Here is a 22057-nt window from a genome sequence, read left to right on the forward strand (position 1 = left end):
AATGCTTTGACACCAATTTGATGTGGAACAGTGGAGATTTGTGGAGATATTGAATGGCCAGATAGAAACAACAGCAAAGCCATTTCTAATATTTCTTATTTACACCTAGGAAATATAATCTTAGATTAACTAGGAAGTGTATAAAAGAAGTGAATAAAGCTAATTCCTATATTTATGCCTGCAGTAATATTTTTTAAAATATGTGCTTCTATGCCCTTTATCACACATGTTTGTAGAGCTTTTTTTGGAGGGAAGCCATTTGTAAGAGCAAGACAAAGGAAGAGTGGGAAAAAGAAAACGAGTTCCTTATAGCTGGTGTTTGGTTGCCATGCTCAGCATCTTGGATAGAAGGTTTAATTGTTTGTTTGTATGGCAGGGGTATGGGGTCATTGTTTTAAAGTTAAGTTCAAGGCAGAATTTGTTGGTTTTAACACTTTGTTTTTTTATAATTAAGAATATAAGTCTGGGAGCAAATATATGTACACATGGAAGTAACTGATCTAGGAACTTCTTTTTAAGAGTGTAGACAAAATGAAAACTCCTGTATTAACAACAAAAACAAGGAAACAAGAATGGTTCTCTGCTCTCTTCAAATTATGAATTCGGTTACTATACCTTTGAAATCTCCCCTATTTCTCCCCAAGTTATGAAATCAACTACTAACCCTTAGAAATGTTTTTCTCTTATGCCAAATGTGCCATCACATATAGAAAGGATGGTAGTATATGTGAGAATCCCACATCGCCTTAGCAAGGGAGACTTGGGCTATATATAAGGAGGAGAATCCCTCCACCCATAGTTCTGAAAGGCGCGAGGCGCAGCGAGGCGCAAAGGGTCCTGGAGCCTGAGGCGCGAGGCGCACGAGGCAAGGCAAGGCGCGCCTTTGCGAAGCGAGGCGCACCTTTTAGAAAAAAAACTAAAAATCTTGTAAAATCATAAAAAACTATCAAATTATCAATAATAACACATGCATATCATTAATGTTTCATTATCTTCAAATTCTAAACTAACAACATCAAAGTTAATTCATTCATCATACAATTTCTAAACTAGAAACATCATCAAAGTTCAAACTTAAAGTCTCAAACTCAAACAAGTACCAACCATCGTGCAAAGTTCTAAACAAACATATAAACACTACAAGTCCACAATCAATAAAGAAGTTTTAATCATCATCATCATCATACCCTTCACCAAATTGAAAATCATCATCTTATGGTGCCATATTTTGCTCATCCCTGATTCCCTGTTATTTTTCTTCTTTTGCATGTACTCTCCAATCTCTTGTTTTATTGATGGAGGACATTTTGGAATAGCTTTAGTATTCTCCACAATCAATAAACACTACAAGTCCACAATCAAGAAAATGCTTTCATTTTGAAAAATGCTATTTTTCTAGGTCTGGAAGATTAGCGCATTTTTTCTAAGTCTGGAAGATTAGGGCATTATAAGGAGACATATAAGAAAATGTTTTCATTTTGAAAAACTAACTCCCGGTATTTTGATAGTTAATATTCATTGTTGTTAAAATGATTTTTAATGAATTTTTCAAGAAATAGTAGGTATGTATTTTGGGGGTGGTAAAATCGCTAAATCCTGAATTTGTACTAAAATCAAAATTCTATTTTCTTATTGTTATGGATTTTGATTTTTTAGATATTTTTATTGAATCCAAATGGGGGGTACTTTCTTATTTACATTTATGTATTAAAGTAAATGTCCACATTTATACATGCTGAAACTGAGAAGAGGGGATGCTGGAGAGGAAAGAAAAAAGTGATGCAGGCAGGATGCAGGCGCAATTTTCATGAGGCGCGCCTAGGCGCGCCTCAGCGCCTCACCTTACAAGGCGCGTGCCTTGCAGAAACCGCCTCGCCTCAGCCCAGGCGAGGCGCCAAACTGGCGCCTTAAGGCGCCTTGCGCCTAGGCGCTGCGCCTAGGCGCGCCTTTAATAACTATGCCTCCACCTGTTAAGCACTGGCTCTTCAGGTTGGAGTTCTACCTTTAACTTCTAATATGGTATCAGAGCCAACCCTTGGCTGAGGGACTACCATCAGTCATGGTCATGGACCAGTACCTTGCCCGATCACCTAGGCATGTATCAATTACTGGAGAAGTTTCGGCGTGAGGGGGAGTGTGAGAATCCCACATCGCCTCAGCAAGGGAGACTTGGGCTATATATAAGCAGGAGGATCCCTCCACCTGTTAAGCTGGCTTTTCAGGTTGGAGTTTTACTTCTAACTTCTCACAGTATACAAATGCTTCTGACATTGCAGTGAGTGGCCTTGTTCTCCAGTGTAGTGTTGATGCGGGGATCAACTACCATACACCAAAACTAGAATAAACTAAAACTTACTCCTTTTGGACATTGGACAGTGAGAAAAAGGTGATGAACTGATTTTCTATTTTTGTTTGACATGAGATACAAACCTAGAACCACAAGATTCACTTCCACATGCATGAAAAGTGAAAATGGACCTAGGAGAAGCGAAAATAGACCCTTGTGGGAAAGGAATGTCTCTTCTCTGCTTTGGGCTGCATCTTGGAGGGATTAGGCAATTGCCCTTCCCAGCCATTGTTAGCTACGTCAAAGTTCTCAAAATTTTCCCTAGACTAGGGCGAGGCTTGGTTAATTTCTAGATCAATCTCATTCCATCTCCAAATAAGATAGGCAAATACCACTTAGGGGGTGTGTAATATCCAAAAATTTTAGAAAATTTTGGATATTAATATTTATTTGAAATTAAACCTGAAAAGGGGGGGTTTGGCGACAATTGGGGAAATTATCGAGACTCAAGGAGAATTTAAGAGGATCCAAGGTGATTTTATAAAGAAATAGGCCTGTAATTCTCAAAAAATTGCTCAAATAAGCACTAAATTAAGGAGTTGACTTTGAGCGCAAATTCAACCAAGTCAAATCAATTTGGTCGAGCCCACTATTGGGCATCAGGGAGGGGGGTTACAACAAACTCATGGGACTCAAGTTTGTTGGAAATTGGTGAGTAGATTAAAAGTTGTTCGAGCCCAGAGTTAGTTTAAATGCATAAAAGGTTAGTCGAATAGCCTACTTTGAACGCGAATAAAATTCAAACGACCTCGGGTTGAAACGTACTGAAAGGTGGGTGCCGAAGTAGGCATAACCGAAAACATGACGATACTTATGGATTTCACAATTGAATGTAGAATAGGAAATAATTGAGCTCAGAAGATTGCGGAAAAGGTTGCCCGAGACATGACGAATAACTTGGGTAAGCCACTTTGAGCCAAAATTTTGAGCAAATGGTTACAAATTGGATTGAACCATGTTAAAACGTGCGAAGATGACATGGAAGAAAATTTGTAAGCCACTCTCATTTGCCTTTCAGATTAATAAATACTCCTAGCACTTTCATGCAACATATGCATCAACTACTCCAATCGTTTATTGGAAAATTTGTTGTGGTTTATTTTGATGATATCTTGATTATAGTCCTTCCAAAGAGAAGCACATCATGCACTTGTGAGACGTGCTAACTCACTAAAGGAAAGCAAGCTTTATGTTAATCTTAACAAATGGAACTTTTTGACTTCAACGCTACTTTTTTTGGGATATGTGGTGTGCTCATGAGGGATCCATGTTGGTGAGGACAAAAGGCTATCCAAGAGTGGCCTACACCCAAAATCGTGACAGAGGTAATGAGTTTCCGTGGTTTAGCTACTTTCTATTGGCGTTTTATTCAAAATTTTAGTAGTATTGTTACACTTATGATTGAGTGGCCTACACCCAAAATTGTAGTAGAAGGGTGTTAGACCGGGAAGTGCTATGGCACACACCAAGAGGGGGGGTGAATTGGTTATTTTAAAAACTTAATTGATAGAACTTAAAAAACTTTTTAATACAGATTGAGGTTTTAGAGTTTTAAAGCGTAAAGCATAGAAATGACAAATGAACAAAGATAAATATGTGAACCGAGTGAGAAATAATAAAATGCTTGGAAAGATAAATATATCAAAGAACACAAGCACAAGAAAACACAAGGATTTATAATGGTTCGGCTTAACCCAAGCCTAATCCACTACCTCAGCTCCTCACTAAGGATTTTTCAAACCATCCACTAAAACCCTCTACTTAAACCAAGTAGGTCCTCTAGTCCAAGACTAGGAATTACAAAACCTCCCACTCAAATGGGCCCTCTAGCTACACAAGTTAGGAATTTCAACCCCTTGCTTCAAACAGCAAGTCCTCTAGCATAATAAGCTAGGAAAATAAAAACGATACAAATGAAAGAGAGAAGCTAAGAGTTAACACTCTTAGTTACAAGTTCTCTCACAATGAAAACAAGGCTTAACAATAAATTCACAATAATAGAACAACGAAGTCTTGGAGAGAAAAATATAACAATGAAAGCATAAACACTGTAAGCTCGAATAAAATGATTTACAATCTCTAGATCAACTCGTTTCCGTCCATTATCCGTCTCTTGATCCTTCTTGACTTATATATATAGGCTTCCCAAAAGATTGAAGAGAAATGTAGCCGTTTGTGACCGTTGGGATTTGAAAAACTAGCCGTTGTAAGCTTTCTGCAAAAGAGATAGTCAATAGAAGAAATTGCATAGTCGACTATATTTTCAAGTAAAACTAAGACATAGTCGACAGACAAGAAAGCATAGTCAACTATCTTCTAACACAAAATACCCATAGTCGACAGACACATACATATAGTCGATAGATACAAAATTATAAGGAAAATTTTGAAAATCATGAACAAACATAGTCGACAGAAGAAAAGCCATAGTCAACTATCCTTACACAATAGTCGACAGAATGAAATATAGTCGACAAATCAAACCAGTATAGTCGACAGCACAGAACCACATGGTCGACTATCCATTATGAAAAATTAAAAACTCAACTGATAACATGTAGAAGCACACTTAATTGATACAAAACTTCACAACTTATTTACATTTCTTTAATTTAAGTAAATGTCCTCATTTTGTTTAATTTATATTTTACCTTCCATTTACTTTAATACATAAATGTAAATAAGAAAATACCTCCCATTTGGATTCAATAAAAATATCTAAAAAATCAAAATCCATAAGAATAAAAAAGTAGAATTTGGGTTTTAATAGGAACTTAGGATTTTGCGATTTTACCACTTCCAAGATATACACTTTTTATTTCTTAAAAAATTCGTTAAAAATCATTTTATCACTAATGAATGTTAGCTATTGAATTACCGGGAGTTAGTTTTCTAAAAAGAAAACATTTTCATATATGTCTCCTTATAAGGTGCTAACTTTCTAGACTTAGAAAAAATATGACTTTGAAATCTCGATACTTGAAATTCATTTGATTTTCATTCTCACAAAATAATACTTGATATTGAAATTGATTTATGTTGAAAACCATACACTTGACACATGACTTAGGGATTAAACCAATATATGTTTTTCATCATTAAAACTAATATACAAAAAGTACAACAACAAAGGGGAAATTCCATTGGGATGAAGAGGCAGAGAAAAGCTTTGCCTTGATTAAAGAAAAGCTATGTACCACACTCGTCCTGGCAATACTAGATTTTTGATGAACTCTTTGAAGTTGAATGTGATGCAAGTGGTGTTGGAATTGGGGCTGTTCTTTCTTAAGGAAAAAGGCCAAGTGCATTCTTTAGTGAAAAGCTTAGTGACTCAAGACACAAATGGTCAACATGTGACAAAGAATTCTATTCATTGTGAGGGCTTTAAAGCATTGGGGGCACTATCTAGTTCAGTTCAGTGTGAGTTTGTGTTGTATATAGATCATCAAGCATTGAGGTATTTAAATAGCAAAAAATGAAGCAGCAGTGATATGCATGCTAGGTGGTCTACATTCCTTCAAAAATTCCCTTTCAAACTCATTCATAAATCGGGTATGCAAAACAAGGTTGCCAATGCTTTAAGTAGGAGAGCAGAATTATTGGTGACTATGGAATTATTAGTGATAATGAGCCATGACATTGTGGCTTTTGATCAATTGAAGGAATTGTATGTGGACGATGAAGATTTTCATGGAATATGTTATTCCTAGGGTTCACTGGATTAGATTTCTTTAGAAGGAAATTAAGCCTCTCACCACTTTACTCACTCATGGATTAAAAAACTCAAGAACAGAATTAAAACAATCAACAGAAACAAATGAATAGAACAGTAAAAGAAATGCAAACCACATAATAGAGACAGATCTTTATCCTGGTTCGGATCATTCAATATGAATGACCCTACGTCCAGCCTTGAAACAGCCGAGAGCAGTCTTTGATTATTCCGGAATTGATCAGTACAACAGTCCCTTCTTCGCCGAGTACACACACTTGAATTCTCTCCCAAGATTACAAAATGCTATCGATTATATAGCCTTTCCTCTCAAAGAATACAGATGTACTCGACAGCCAGATTTTCATCTATCAAACGACTCACCCCTGCCCTCTATTTATAATAAGGGCGGACATTCCTTGAGAATTAGATAATTCTGGTTTAACCCCCCTAACTTAAACTAATTTACAGTTGGGCCATCGCCTATCTAACTTAGCTGCTTGAGACACTTGACTGCTTCACTTGGATATTTGACTTAACTCCAGGCAAACTGATTCACAGTTCTCCACCATTTGACTTGAGTAAAGTCTATCCTCCAACATTGATCATGATCTCCTTGGAACCTGCTTCAAGTACCTGATCACTTAAACAAATAAACATTAAGAATATCCAAACAATGTTGTAATTTAGATATAGGAACAACTTTGGTGAAAACATCAGCTGCATTATTTTCTCCAGCAACTTTAATTAGATTTATTTTCTCATTCTCAAGGATTTCCCTAATGATACCTAACATCAATATGTTTGGTTCTTTCATGGTAGGATTGATTCTTAGCCAAATGAATAGCACTTTGGCTATCACACATCAACTTAATCTTGACATTTTTTCCTAGGAGTTCACTAATAATCCTTTTTAACCAAAGACCCTCCTTAATTGCTTCCGTAACAGCAATATACTCAACCTCAGTGGTGAAAAGAGCCACCAGGGGCTGCAGGTTAGTTTTCCAACTTATGGTAGAATTCCATAGCTGAAAGACATAACCGGTTAAGGGTCTTCATTTATCTATGTCTGCTGCAAAATCAATACCTAAGAATCCTAAGATGTAAGGATTTTCTTCTAGATTAGCTCCACCATAAACCAAAGCCATGTCTAGAGTTCCTTTCACATATCTCTAAATGTCCACGTAACAGCATTCCAGTGGGGCTTACCCGGATTGGTCATGAACCTGCTAGAAATACTCATAGCATGAGCCAAATCCAGCCTTGTACAGACCATGTTGTACATGAGGTTGCCAACTGCATTAGAGTATGGAATCTTACTCATTTCTCTTATGTTTATTTCATCTTTTGGAGACTGCTTATGGGATAACTTAAAGTGTTGTGCAAAGGGAACCGAGACCTCCTTTGCATTACTCATATTGAACCTATTGATCAACCTGCTTAGGTAAAACTTTTGAGATAATAACAATTGCCTTTGCTGTCTATTTCTCCCGATTTCTATGCCCAATATCTTCTTAGCTTCTCCTAATTCTTTAATTTCAAAGGCTGATCTTAATCTGAGCTTTAACTTCTGGATTTTTATGATTGATTGACTAGCAATCAGCATATCATCTACATATAGGAGAAGATATATAGATATATAGATATATTGCTTGGCATATGCTTAAAATATACACAAGTGTCACATGCACCCCTCTTAAAACCTTGGGCTAACATAAAAGAGTCGAACTTCTTGTACCATTGCCTAGGGGATTGTTTTAAACCATAGAGAGACTTCCTAGGCAAGCACACTTTCTCTCTTTTCCCCCTAACCTCAAACCCCTTAGGCTGTTCCATTAGAATGTTTTCCTCTAAGTCTCCATGTAGAAAGGACGTGGTAACATCCATTTGTTCTAGGATTAAGTCTAAGTGTGGTGTTATGGCTAGAAGGATCCTAATTGAAGTATGCCTTACAACGGGTGAGAATACTTCATTAAAATCTATGTCGGACACTTGAGAGTGAAGCCCCTAGCCACTAGCCTAGCCTTATACCTAGGCTTATCTTCTTTTCTAGCACCTTCCTTAATCTTGAATAACCACTTACTGCCCACCACCCTCTTTCCTAAGGGTTTATCTACTAAAGTCCATGTCTTTGTTTTTCATAAGGGAGTCCATCTCAGATTTCATGGCTTCCAGACATTTTTGAGAGTCTTTAGAGTGCACTGCTTCTTCATACGATAGCGGTTCTTCACCTGCTTCAACAGTTGCACTTGATAGTGCATATGATATCAAATCCGAGAAGCCATATCTCATAAGAGGTCTAAAGAGTCTCCTTTGTCTATCCCTAGCTACATTATATCTCTGGATATCAGACAGATTTTCTGGACTAGAGGATTCATCATTCTCCTCTTGTTGTCCTGAATCCTGATCATAGGAATCATCTAGGTCCTTTTTAGGATTTTCATTGCAGTTCTATGTCAACAGCCTTTGATTTTCCAGCTGATTCTGATCTATCATTTTCCTCAAAATCTCTAATAGTAGACCCTTCATCAAATATAACATCTCTACTAACCAATGTCTCAGGCATATCTGGATCCAGGCTCCACAGTTTATACCCCTTAACCCCATTCGGATATCCTATAAACATGCACCTTTTTGCCTTTGGATCTAATTTGCCTTGCTTAATATAAGCATAGGCTATACATCCAAACACCCTCAAATGGTCTAAACTAGGCTTGTGAGCAGTCCACATCTCATAGGGAGTTTTAAAGCCTATGGCAGCTGATGGGGACCTATTTATCACATAGGCTGCAGTGGAAACTGCTTCTGCCCACAAAAATTTTGGCAACCTAGCATGAAATATCATGCATCTAACTCTCTCTAGTAAAGTTCTATTCATCCGTTCAGTTAGACCATTCTGTTTTGGATTCCCTGGGGCTGATAGGTGTCTAAGAATACTACTTTCATGCACAGCTGGGTAAATTCTTTGTTGCAAAATTCTAATCCATTATCGGTTCTAATGATTTTGATTTTGCTATCTTTCTGATTCTCTATCATAGTTTTTTAGGTTTTAAAAACCTCAAAAGTATGATCTTTTGATTTTAACACATAAACCCAAACCATTCTAGAATAATCATCTATAATTGATAGAAAGTACCTAGCTCTACCATGGGATAAGGTCTGCGTAGGCCCCCATAAACCTGAATGTATGTAGTCTAAAGGAGCCTTAGTGGAATGAATAGCCTTCTTAGGAAATTTCACTTTTACAACTTTTCCAAAAATACATGATTCACTTTTATCTAAAGTTGTAACACTTCCAGCACCTAAAATCCCTTGCTTAGATAGTTCCTTAAGTCCTTGCTCACTGATATGAGCCATCCTATAGTGCCATAACCTAGTATGTTCATAGCATTTGTTTTCTCCTACTGTTGCCTCTCCACACAATGTGGATGCTTGCAACACATATATGCCGTTCTGAATGACTGCCTTCATGCATATAAGAGAGCCTCTAGTTACCTTAAGGACTCCACCAACTCCTCTATAGGAATAGCCATTCTTATCTAGCTCACCAAGAGATATAAGGTTTCTCTTTAAATTTGGAACATATCTTACATCAGATAATGTTCTTATAGTTCCATCATGCATTTTGATTTTGATATCTCCAATTCCCATAATTTTACATTCTTGGTTATTACCTAACAACACCTTACCATTGTTAAGATCCTTATGTGGCATCATATGGAAGGAACAACCAGAATCTAATACCCATGCATGCCTATCTGTTGTATTAGATATTACCAGTGCATATGCACTGTCATAATTGAACTCACATATGGAAGTTGAGATTTCAACATTTCCTTTTTCTTGAAATTCCTTCTTTTTCTTAGGATAGTTACATTTAATGTGTCCCTCTTCATGGCAGTAGGAACACTTGATTGTTTTCCTACTGGTTTTAGACTTTGACCTAGATCTGCCTAGACCTGGTCTTGATCTAACAGCAAGAACGTCGCCAACAGAATTCTTGCCTTCTACCTTTTGTTGTAATTCTTTGGAGTTTAAGGCTCCTATCACATCATCTAAGGTAAGGGTGTCCCTACCATGTTTCAGAATATCAACGAAAGACTCATAGGATTTAGGCAAGGAATGTAGAAGTACTAAGGCTTTATCCTCATCATCGTACTTGACTTCCATGTTTTCAAGATCAAGACACAATTTGTTAAAATCATCTATATGTTCTTGCAGATTCTGTCTTCACTTATTTTAATGTAAAAAATTTAGCTTTCAAATATAATCGATTTGACAATGATTTAGTCATATAGAGACTCTAACTTAAGCCCAAGCTCCGTTGCAGTCTTCATCTTCGAGACTTCTTGCAGCACCTTGTCGCCTAGGCTTAGTATTAATATATTGAAAACCTTTTTACATAGTTCTGCCTTCTTTTCAATAGAGTAAGTTTCAGGCATCTTTTTCTCCCTTTCTAATGCCTCTTCCAGTCCTGAATTTCCTAGCAAGGCCCGCATTTTCAACCTCCATAACCCAAAGTCATTCAAACCATCAAACTTCTCTATATCAAACCTAGAGGCAAAGAAATTAGAGGCCATTTCAGAGATTGGGATATTCCTATAGAGGTTTCTTGGATTTTCTTGATTTAGAAACCGGGCTCTGATACCAAGTTGTTATCTCTAGGGTTCACTGGATTAGATTTCTTTAGAAGGAAATTAAGCCTCTCACCACTTTACCCACTCATGGATTAAAAAACTCGAGAACAAAATTAAAACAAATGAACAAAACAATAAAAGAAATGCAAACCACACAATAGAGACAGATCTCTATCCTAGTTTAGATCATTTAATATGAATGACCCTATGTCCAGCGTTGAAACACCTGAGAACACTCAATGATTATTCTGAAATTGATCAGTACAACAGTCTATTCTTCGTCGAGTACACACACACTTGAATTATCTCCCAAGATTATAAGGCGCTATCGATTATCTAGCCTTTCTTCTCAGAGAATATAGATGTACTTGACAGACAAATTTTCATTTATCAAACGACTCACCCCTGCCCTCTATTTATAATAGGGGCAGACATTCTAATACAACTAATTGAGAATTAGATAATTTCAATTTAACCCCCCCAACTTAAAAACTAATTTACAGTTGGGCCATCGCCTATCTAACTTAGCCGCTTGAGACACTTGATTGCTTCACTTGGATATTTGACTTAACTCTAGGCAAACTGATTCACAGAATATGGAGAAAGTGTCTAAGGAAAAGGCGGAAGACTTCCATATTCATGAAGGGTATCTCATGAACCTCACACTTCTTTGAGAGAAAATTTGATTAGTGATTTGCATGGAGGAGGTCTTGCTGGTCATTTGGGAAGAGACAAGACTCTTGCATCCTTACAAGAGCGATATTATTGGCCACATTTGAGGAGAGATGTTGAGAAGTTTGATCAAAGGTGCTATGTATGCCAAACTTACAAGGTGCAAGCATAAAACACTGCCAATGTCGGTTGAGGATGTTGTAGGATTGTGTGACGATAAGATATCCTTGGCTTTGATCGTGAAGAATACACTCAATCTCGAACAACTTGGACATTTTCTCCACGTGTGAGTATGCCTCCTTCGCAACCTTCTAAATTTCTACAACCATTTCATGAAGGAGAAATTTCTCTCCAATTTCATTCATGGAGTTGAGGAGCCATGACATAACCAGGGTGTTCTCCATCTTCCACTATCGAAACTTTGGATCTTTTTTCTTCGGCTGTATGGCTTCACCAGTGAGATAGTCATCTCTGCCTTTCCCGAAGATAAAAATCAAGATTGACTGTGACCATTGCAAGTAGTTTTGACCATTTAGTTTATGGCCGGTGATGGTGGGTGATGTGTTGTTAATGGTTCCCGTGTGACTCAAAATGATTTCTAACGATAAGGAACCCTCCTTCTCGACGACATGATTTTTCTCAGAGACTAGGCTATAGCGGAGGAGGCTGCAGTGATAGCGGACAATGGCTAGGATTAACAAGAACAATGACAGTGGATGATGTCGGAGATAAACAATGGACCAAGGGACTGCCCTATAATGAGTTGCTCCTTATTCTTGGTTGGAAACGGAAGGGATATCGGTAATTAAGGCCAAAAAAGACAGAGAAACAAGAAGCCCTAATCCCACTCTAACACCACGCGGAGAAATGAAAAATATTTCTTCACTCGTATATGGGAGTTGTAAATAGCAGGAATATATGTACAAAGAGGATTCCAATCACATCCCTAACAGATCGTTATCTCCTAAGAATCATCAATCAACTAAAAAGGAAACAAAGAAAATCAAAAAACTGTAAATCTCCCTAGCTGTACTCCTAAACTCCATGGCTCACATGAAGAGCTTGGCATACAAACCTTAAATCCTCTGGATGTTTTTTGGCAACTTGAAACTAGAAGTCAGAATGCTCAACTATTGTCGAGACTTCTTTCCGATTCTGAAATGGACTGGGGAACATGATTGGCCAAGAGATTGGACATGCACCATAAAAGTTTCCCACCAAGTTTTTATTGGTCTTCCTATACCTCTTTGCTAGAGACTTCTTGTTCCATTCCATCAACTTTTCTCATAGGAGCCTCTATTGGTCTTCTCCTCAAATGATCAAACCATTTTAACTGTTTCTCACATTCTTTAGTAGGAGTCGCTATCGAAGAAAACTAAAGTCGTCTATTTAGGTTATCCTAGTGACCTTTCCTCTTCAGGGTTTTCTTTATCAGCTTGATTCTTTGACCACTGTAATGAATAATGAAAAAATAGGATGAAAAGTGTACCTCTCTCTGATTTTACATCTTCTTGTCCATCTTAAAGACCTCACAATGTTAAGCCCAAAAGGAAGGACATCTTTTGTTGTGGCCCCAACATGCTTTGTGACTGTTGCAGCATGGAAGCTTGTTCCTGCCGCATAGCAGCTTCTTAAGAACAAATGGATGATAATAAAATGTTGATGTCGGGAAATAATAAATATTTTTTCAGAATTATCAGATTTCTAAATTATTGTTTTTTTTCATATAGTTGTTGGTTTGCTTTTCAGTTGTTTTTATCTTGTAGTGGGCTGAGTTATGGTCCTTAATTTGTGTTTTGTTTCAGATTAGGTGGTTAGATAGTGATTCCTTATTTTAAGGAAGTGGGTAGTGCTTCTCCTAAACTGTATATATAGTGAGCTATTGTGCTGGAAATAAATTATGTTTTTCCTTGCTAAATCCTAACAGTTGATGTCCCTTTGGGCCTTCTTGATTGTTCTTCTTGGGTTTGCACTGAACTGGGAGATATGTTCCTGATAGGATACCAGATAGCAAATTCAACAGCAATCGAATATCAATGGTTTCCAATAATTTGCAACAAGGAAAAATAAGAACAATAGGGCATTCGAGAGGCCCTTAACTCTCCCTAAGACTCAATACCAAAATCATCCTCCCAATATTCTCCTAGCCTCTCTTATTTATAGTCTGTTATCCAGCGACACTCCCCTCCAACGGCCTCAGCTATCAGCCATGCTCCCTTGGCTGCTCTTTCCCTTTTTGCCCTTCAACTGTTTTTGTCACTTTCCCCCTCTCCGAATATCCTATTCTGCCCCCTGCTTCTTCCCTCCTATTTCTTTGCTGGTACATGTGACTAACAAGGGTCCTATCAGTTCCATGTTTTTTGCTCTTTTCTTGTCCAGCACAAGTACTTGCTCATTCGTGTGGCATATTTTTTTAACTTTTGGTAATATTCATTGGTTATCAAACTAATGATTGCAAAACTAAGGCGTCTTTGTAAGGTGAGGTGGGTTTGATTTTTTGCTTTGATATGACTTCACTTTTCTTATCTTGTTCTACGTTGTCTGCTATTGCAGTGAGGTGCTTTCAAATTCTCCATTCTTCATTACAGCAGAGGTTGCTGGTGCTGTGGAAGGAAGGTTTGTTTTTATGTACTTGTCATTTTCTCAATCGTCATGGATAGGGTCTGGAATAGCATGTTGTAATGGCTCAAATTCTATTTGCTTGTTTTCTCCAGGAAAAATGAAGACTTCAAAGAAATAAGCATTCCTGCTGGGAAAACTCATGAGGTTTGACTTGGATCTAATGTTTCATTTGTACTTCCCTTCTGGACTAGTATTTTGCATTGTGACTTGAGGTTGTTTGAGAAGCTATATAATTTTTCTACTGATATATTAGAGTCACATTGAGCTGTGATGAAGCCCATTGATAACATCTGCCACTTCTAGTTCACCTATGAGTTCTTTTTTCATGAGTATGTTGTTGAAGAGAGAACAAGGGTATACCACCCATGTACAAAAGAATAGGATCTAGACAAAAGCAGTATTCTATATACATCAAAAAATAATAACAGAAATAAAGAAAAACAAGTGAAGATCTTATATGAAATCATAGCTGTCAAAGGCATGCCTTAGGTTAGTACTTGGTCATAGTAATCAACAAATAACATTAGATGAATTCATGTAAGTTAGGGTCTGTGGTTTTATAACTGCTATGATGGCAACCAAGACTTGGTGTCACATAGGTGGGCAAGGATCCTAGATTGAATTTGTTGAACTGTGTGATCCATGTGTTGGTAAGGAGTTAGTGATAAAATAGGGAGTTCATTGGTCATAGTATACAACATCGGCAGTGTACATGGAAGATCTTGCATGCTTATTGGGTGAGGGCCAATACAGCCCGTCTAGAAACCTCTAGAACTATGGAATTGAAATTCCAATTCTAGGGTTTTAATAAATTCTCGTGTTAAGGGTAGGAGTAGGTGCTAGAGACAATTAAGATTGTTTGGTCATGTGATAAGAAGACAAAAGAGGTAGCTTGTGAGGATAGTTGTTGATGGATGGAACATGTAGTTAGTAAAAGAGGTAGAGGAAGACCAAAAAAAAAAAATAATTGATTGGAGAGCTTAGGTTATATATATTGGATAAAGGCTTGATATGTTGTGGTTTCCGAAATAAATAATCAGAACTCTAATTTTGTTGGAATCATTAAAATTTTGGAATTCGTATTTTGATTCTATAATAATTGGGTCATGTCACGACCTGCTAGTTAATTAGGGGCAGTTGTAGTATTTTTATTCAATTGTAGTATTTTTGCAGTTATGTTCTAGGAGTAATTGGGTATTATTTACAATTAATTTACAGTTATGGAAAGTGGGGAGGTAGTGGAGTGATTTAGGAGCAATTATTGGTAGCAGAGAATATTGTAACTATCACAAATAACTGTTGGTTAGCTTTCTATATAAACCTATAACCCCACAGTGCAGATCATGTTGTGAGCTATCAAAAATTTATTGAAGTCTCTCTATTCTCCCTCAATTCTGTCTATTTTCCTCCTTTTATTCTCTCTGATTTCTGCCTCATTTCTGTCGGTTCTTCCTAATTTCAGTCTATTCTCCCTAATATTTTGTCTGTTTCCCTCTCAATTCTTGCTATTTCTCCCTCAATTTCCAATTCCTGTATGATAGGGTTGTACAAACTATTGGAAAGGCTACTAGCCCTTTCCACATCTCTACTCTTCACAAATCCTCCATTGGAATATGCAGTCCAGAAGTCATCCATGCACTTAAAAAGATGATAAAAAGGGGAAAGATAAAATTCTTTCTATCCTGTATGATCCAACATACTAAGAAATCTGTTCATCTTTTCCACCTCACCAAATGATCCAGCTCCAGATATGTGCCCTCTTCCTAAATATTTTGTGAGCACTCATCATCTAATTAATGCCTTTTTATCTCTTGAATGCACACCACATATTCAATCTTCATTAAAGCTTTCTCTGCTGACTGTTTCTCTACTGCATTTATGTCGCCTAATGGTCCAACTTGTGTTCTTTGATAATGACATATGCAGGACTGCCTTGCTCTCAATTCAGCCGCATTCATTTTCTTTTCTTGTAGTTATTGGAACAACAGAAATTCGATTTGGACTCTTAGTTATGAACTTTTGTGACCCTTGTGTATTGATATATTATATTTTGTGTCACATTAGTGTAAATGTAGAACACATCAATGGACTTATCAAAAGTGTCACAACTGAGTGTCTAAATAGCAATTCCTATAGAATAATGCAAGTTTCTCACTTCCGTACCTGGTTTACCTTGATGGCCTCCACTATCCTAAGGTCCCTGGTTGAGAACTGTTACATTTGACCTCTCTCCTACCTGAATAATGCAAGTTTTCCCAACTTTCTCACTTCCCCACCTGAATTACCTTGGTGACCTGTCTCCAAAGGTCCCTGGTTGATAAGTATACCATATGGGGTGAACTAATTCTGACCCTTGAGGTAGTCTTTTGGAAGACCCTACTTCATAATTAAATTAGGTGAAACCCGATCTTTGAAAATATTTGTTGAACTATATTCTTTTTATGTTCTAGTTATTTGATAATAAGGATATGATTGTTGACTACTGTCCTCCGCATCAAATATATTTGATGAAATGTGTTTTCTTCTAGGTTTCGTTAACTGTGGAATCTATAAACTCATATATTGCCTGGGATTTCTGCTTGTTACAAGGGAAGATGAACATGGTAACGTTATCAGATCTTCACATTATTTGCTGGATATTGATTATTGGTGACTTTTTATCGTTGAATATTATGACTACTCTATTCAAAACAGAATTATCATTTTTCGTGAAATGTTTAATTTCTTTTTATATATTCTTCCCCCAATATGAGTTGCAGTTCACTTGACAAAGTTGTGCTATAGGACCTCTATGGATGAGTGCATGGGGAAATTCGTAGTGATATGGGACCTCAATTTATTGTCAGAGTCTGCCTTTTTTTCAACAATCTTCTTTTTTTTTTTTTTTTTGTGATATCATTTTATGAATGAAACAAATGCAATAAATTGCTTCAGTCCTAATGGTGAGTGGCATTTCAACATATGATAGAATCATAAAAAAAGAGCACTCAAAACTAGCTATTCATGGGACACAAATAGTACAATCTTATTCATCTTCTAAACTGGGGGCCTGTTGACATTGATAACTATTCGATGAATGTTATGTTATTTGGATGAGTTTCCTGTTTTTAACTATATGGCTCATGCTTTGCAGTCATGTACTTTCCACTTTTCATGATGCTTTGGACATTGTATCTATGTAAATGGAATGGTAATGGATTGTCGACATTCTTTTTTGTGCAGAGGATCTTTTCTAGGCCAAACTATCATAGATTTTTGACCTGCATGTGCCTATTGTTAATCTTTGTTGTCTTGTATTTTTGTTCACTTTTCTATGTATTCGTAGTTGTTGCTCATTAGAAGATTGCCCACTTTAAAGTGCAGCATGAGTGGGGTAGTTGTAGAAGAAACCAAGGTTTCGTTGTCACTCCACTTCCATTATGAACCTATTCACACTCCTAGGCTGTTGAAAGTCTTATTTTCTTCATGTCCTGGGGATGAAGACATTGACATAAAGCAACATAAAGAACAAAAACTTTAATTTTTTGTAGCGCATCTCTCCTGCAAATAATGCTTAACACCACCACCATTACTACCAATTCTTAGTCCCATTAGGTGGGGTTTGATAATGAAGGATTTATCTTACCAATCATCTCTATCCATGACCAGAGGTCATTCACATCTTGTCATACCTAATAATTTTCTGTTGTTTTTTTTTAATCTCTCTCCCTCCATCCCTTTTGGTTACAAACTTGTTCCAATCCATTCACTCCCATTACTAGTATGTCCTTTAATATTCTTCTGAAATTTGTAAACATCTTTATTGGTGTCTTTCAGATCACATATCCAATATGTGCCACTCCAACCTTATTACAAATGCCATATTTCTAATTCTATCTTTTACAAGCCATACAATTGTTGCTACATCGTTATCTCGATTACACTCATACTTTATACGTATGGGTTCTTGATTGCTCATTATTCTGTGCCATGCAACAAAAATCTTTTTTCACTATCACATACATATTCTAGAAGCACTTCTATATTTTAACTACCTTGCTTTGGTTTTGTAAGTAACATTCTCAAAAATCTTTCATTTATTGAACTATTGACCCGGAATATTTGAATTAATTTGTTTTTAGAACTACCTTGCACTAGTCAAATCGTCGGTGATGGAAGAAGAGACTTGGCATGCACCTAATGTGCTGTTCCAGATCCGCTGTTTGCATCGTGTGCATTCCGTTTTGGGCTCGAACTTGAAGCTTTAGCATGAAGCTGTGGGAAATAGAATAGAGAGGAAAAGCCACTTATTTGAATGAAATTCACTCTATGAATGTCACAGAATAAGTGGTTGAGATAATAGATATGAAGACTGAGCATTTGGAGAAGAGTGTAATCTTACCCGCTCTTTTAAGGAAGTTCAGTGATCATCGGGATAATATCCTACCTTAATGAAACTTTTCTTTCTTGAATGGCATTCATTCTTCTCTAAATTCCTCTTTTTCAAACTGACTAATGAACGACCTTGTACACCTGTCACCATATCTCACAAATTGGATTTGAACCAATATCAACCTATATGGCAGGCTTTAGAGGAAGCTATGGTGCAAATTTAATATGCTTACAAAATAAAGAAATAAATGAAACTGTCATGAACCTCTTGGTGTAAGCATTGTGCTTAGTCTAACCAGGGCCTTTTAGGGGGGCTTTCTCCCCCAATCTTGGTGTAGGTTAGTATGTGGTGGGGAAAGACATGGGAAGAGATGTTTGGAGTATTTTATCAACCACACCATTGTGAGAAGAGTTTAAATGTTTTGTTTGTTGGGCTTATTCCCAAAAAGGGAAGTGCTAGGATTCTAAAGATTTTAGGTCTATTAGCTTTCTAAGGGATGTGTACAAAATTTTAGCTGAGAATTATCTAAAAATTATTTTAGCTGAATTGTACTTGAAAGGATGGGGTTCAGGCAGAAATGATTTTCTTTGTATTTTATGTGTTCAGTATTTGTTTGGATTAATAGGGTTTCAAGGGTCCCCGCCCACCCCGAAAAAAAACAATAACCTTAGAGGTTTGGGACTAGGGGAAATGTTATTTCTTTCTTTTTATTCTTGTCGTGGGGACCACATGTTGGTCCCTTAAATAATGGCCACTCAAGAGGGAAGGGGTGAATTGAGTGATTAAATAAAACTTTTTGCTTATTCAATTTTTTAGATGATTATTCACCCTATATCGGAATATATCTATTTTACGACAAATAACGATGCAAATATGAAAGCAATAAAGAACAAGAAATAAACATAGCAATATATAGTAGTTCGGTGTATCTCAAACACCTACTCCACTCTCCAAGATCTCAACCATTCTTGAGGTTCCACTAATCCTATCAACGCCAAGGTTTTTCCTTAGTTTACCTTGGGAACTACACACAAACATCTAGATTTTCAACGGATCTAGGAAACCAAAACAAACCACGCAACAGTGTAATGATTACAAGGATCGTCCTCATAGGGATACAAATAAATCACAGAAAAATATTACAAGGCAATAAGAGAATAATTGATGGAGTAAAAAATCGATCTCTTTTCAGCGCTTCAACTCTCAATTGCCTTGGGCTTGATGTTGATTGAGCAATCAAGCACACAAGCTTCTTGAATCTTTAATGGAAGAATAAGGACTTTTAGAACTTGTTGATAGCTCTTGGAGTGCTTGAACGTGATTAAGAGAGGCCACAAACCGAGCTTAAGAAGCTTTTATACTCCTTAGGGCAACATGCTTTCCTTTTAAACTTTTCTGCCCGTTAGACTCAGATAGTCGACTAATCAGAACCTTTAGTCGACTATTGGGGAATCTTTAGTTGACTAATGAAAAATCACTACTCGACCCAGTCAACTAATGTTGCATGGAATAAAACATTTATGTGGAGATGCCCTCTGCTTAGTCGACTAATGCTATATGAATAGTCGACTAATGAATTAAAAATGCTGAAAATAAGTTTTCTCCATTAAAAAATATTTGCAAAATGATTTAAATAAATAATCATACTTTATTTGAATTAATGCCATAAAAAAATATTAGACCATAAAATTGGGGGTTAACGATTTGTACATAGTTCAAAAATGGGTCTTTTTGTTAATTGTCAAAATGTTAAAAATAAATATAATAATACAAGTTGGCTCAACACCACAATCTTCTCATAGCCAAGGAAGCTAGGTTAGGGTGGTTTAGTGGTTCAGGTTAGGATTTCTGGTGTTAGAATTGATGTTTCCAAATTGAGTTAATCTTGTGGGAAACAGTGTGCTTGCCAAGAAAGGTGGGGCACTGGAAAGCAAATATGTTTTGAAATTTCTTAAGTTTTCAGTTCAGTGAACAATGAGGAAAAAAATTAAAAAAAAAATGCAGAAACCATAAACAAATGGGGTCCTAATTGTTTGAAGAGGTTTATTCTAGTTTGTGTATTTTGTGAGCAAGAGAGATTGTTCTTATCTTTGGCATGTGATCTTTCTTTGCAAAAGGTTGCTTGTTCACTTTGTACCTGGTTTACCAGATTTTGTCTCCTTTCTATTGTTGTCCGTTTGGGTTTGATTTAAAAAAAAAAAAAAAATTCTTAATGAAAATTAAGGTGTTCTCAAAGTTAAGTTCAGAATACAACAAAATAATGAAGAGAAAAAAACATAAATCATAACCAATTTGGCCCTAAAATAATTTCCCAAGTAATATCTAACTAATTGAAAGTAGGACTTCCATGAGAAACAAGCCTCTAATGAGATTTCCAATGCATAATTTCTTCACATGCCGTGTACTACATACAGGATAAATAGCTCGTAATTCCTTAATGAAACATATTGTTAGAGGAACTTTTAATTCCTTCTTGTGACGTGGGTCCCCAAGTTATTTGGCCTGGCTTCTGCTCACAATTCAGTATTTTCTCTCTGTGCTTCACTGCATTGTAGTCCTACTTTCTAAGTTCTGGAAAACTCTGGCCAGGTATTTGATAGTGGAGTTTAAGAGATGCATCCTGCTGCTGCCACTCCACGACATTTTAGTTAATGCATTATTTCCCTTCATATCTGAGCTTCATATTGTCGTGGAACAGGATATTGGATTTAGCTTGGAGTACATGGATTCTTTGGGGCAGAAAACAGTAGGTTCCCTTCAAGAAACTGTATATTGTCATTCTGTCCTTGAGTGACTTTTTGGGTTATTTTTTCACAATCCTAAGTAGATTCTTATTGCTAACTTGGTTGTAATGATATGTGTCTACTTGGCCTTGCATTGTCTTGCAACAGCTTATCCTGCCTTATAGGCGCTATGAATCCGACCAAGTGAGTTTGTCCTCTTTTTGCTGGCTACTATTTTTATATATATGGATATAATATATATTTTGCTAAATGCTGGCTACTATCCTTGACATGCATATTACTATAATCATCTTTTTATCCCGTGTTCATGGTGCAGGGCAACTTTTGTGCATGCATGGCTGGAAATTACAGACTCATTTGGGACAATTCATATTCGGCTTTTTTTAAAAAGGTAGAAATATACATTTGATGACTTTATTTGATTCTTCATTTCGGCTCTGATGGTGGTAATAAGTGTGAGCTATTGCAAATTGTGGCTTGACTGATGGGGAATAGGATTTATGATATCAATCCTAACTGTTGCCCATTGAGTAGGGATGCTATCCCTGCACAATTATGAATGGGAAAACTGCTATTCCACCCCACCCCATTCTGTTAAAACCTAGCACGGCCCTACCTAATCTTTCCAAATGCGACATAAAAGAGAAGCACCAGCACTCCATGGATCTAAACATTTCCTTTTCTTTTCTTTTTGGTTTCCACTTCAATCGTTCTCCTTGCACCTCTTATCTAATTGAAATATATTGAAGCTTTACAAAAAAAAAAAAATGAATGAGATCCACTTATAGCCTTCTAGCTACTCTGCAATTGACTATAATACCCTCCTTAGATAAGTACAATGGTTCTTATCTCTTTTGTCTATAGATATACATCAAGAACTGAATACAATCCTTGCAAATACACCATAGAATACCGCAGTCGGTGTTTGCCCATTCTAGAAAACTCTCAAAA

The 22057-nt window shown here is 36.7% G+C and overlaps 1 protein-coding gene across 3 annotated transcripts in view; it reads left to right on the forward strand.

Moving 5' to 3' along the window:
• LOC127790236 (uncharacterized) overlaps positions 1-22057 on the forward strand; it is a 57032-nt gene that overhangs the window by 32852 nt on the left and 2123 nt on the right. For 2 of the 3 annotated variants that reach the window (XR_008020741.1, XM_052319571.1), the window contains exons 9-14: positions 13922-13984; positions 14083-14134; positions 16519-16593; positions 21061-21129; positions 21254-21289; positions 21423-21497. Coding sequence is in view for 2 of the 3 variants with exons in the window: in XM_052319571.1 (XP_052175531.1) it covers positions 13922-13984; positions 14083-14134; positions 16519-16593; positions 21061-21129; positions 21254-21289; positions 21423-21497 (370 nt within the window). In the remaining variant the exon portion in view is untranslated. The remainder of the gene's footprint in view (positions 1-13921; positions 13985-14082; positions 14135-16518; positions 16594-21060; positions 21130-21253; positions 21290-21422; positions 21498-22057) is intronic. The other variant, XM_052319572.1, reaches the window with a different exon arrangement.

This window comes from Diospyros lotus, chromosome 14 (genome assembly GCF_014633365.1).
Source record: "Diospyros lotus cultivar Yz01 chromosome 14, ASM1463336v1, whole genome shotgun sequence".
Lineage (NCBI taxonomy): Eukaryota > Viridiplantae > Streptophyta > Magnoliopsida > Ericales > Ebenaceae > Diospyros > Diospyros lotus.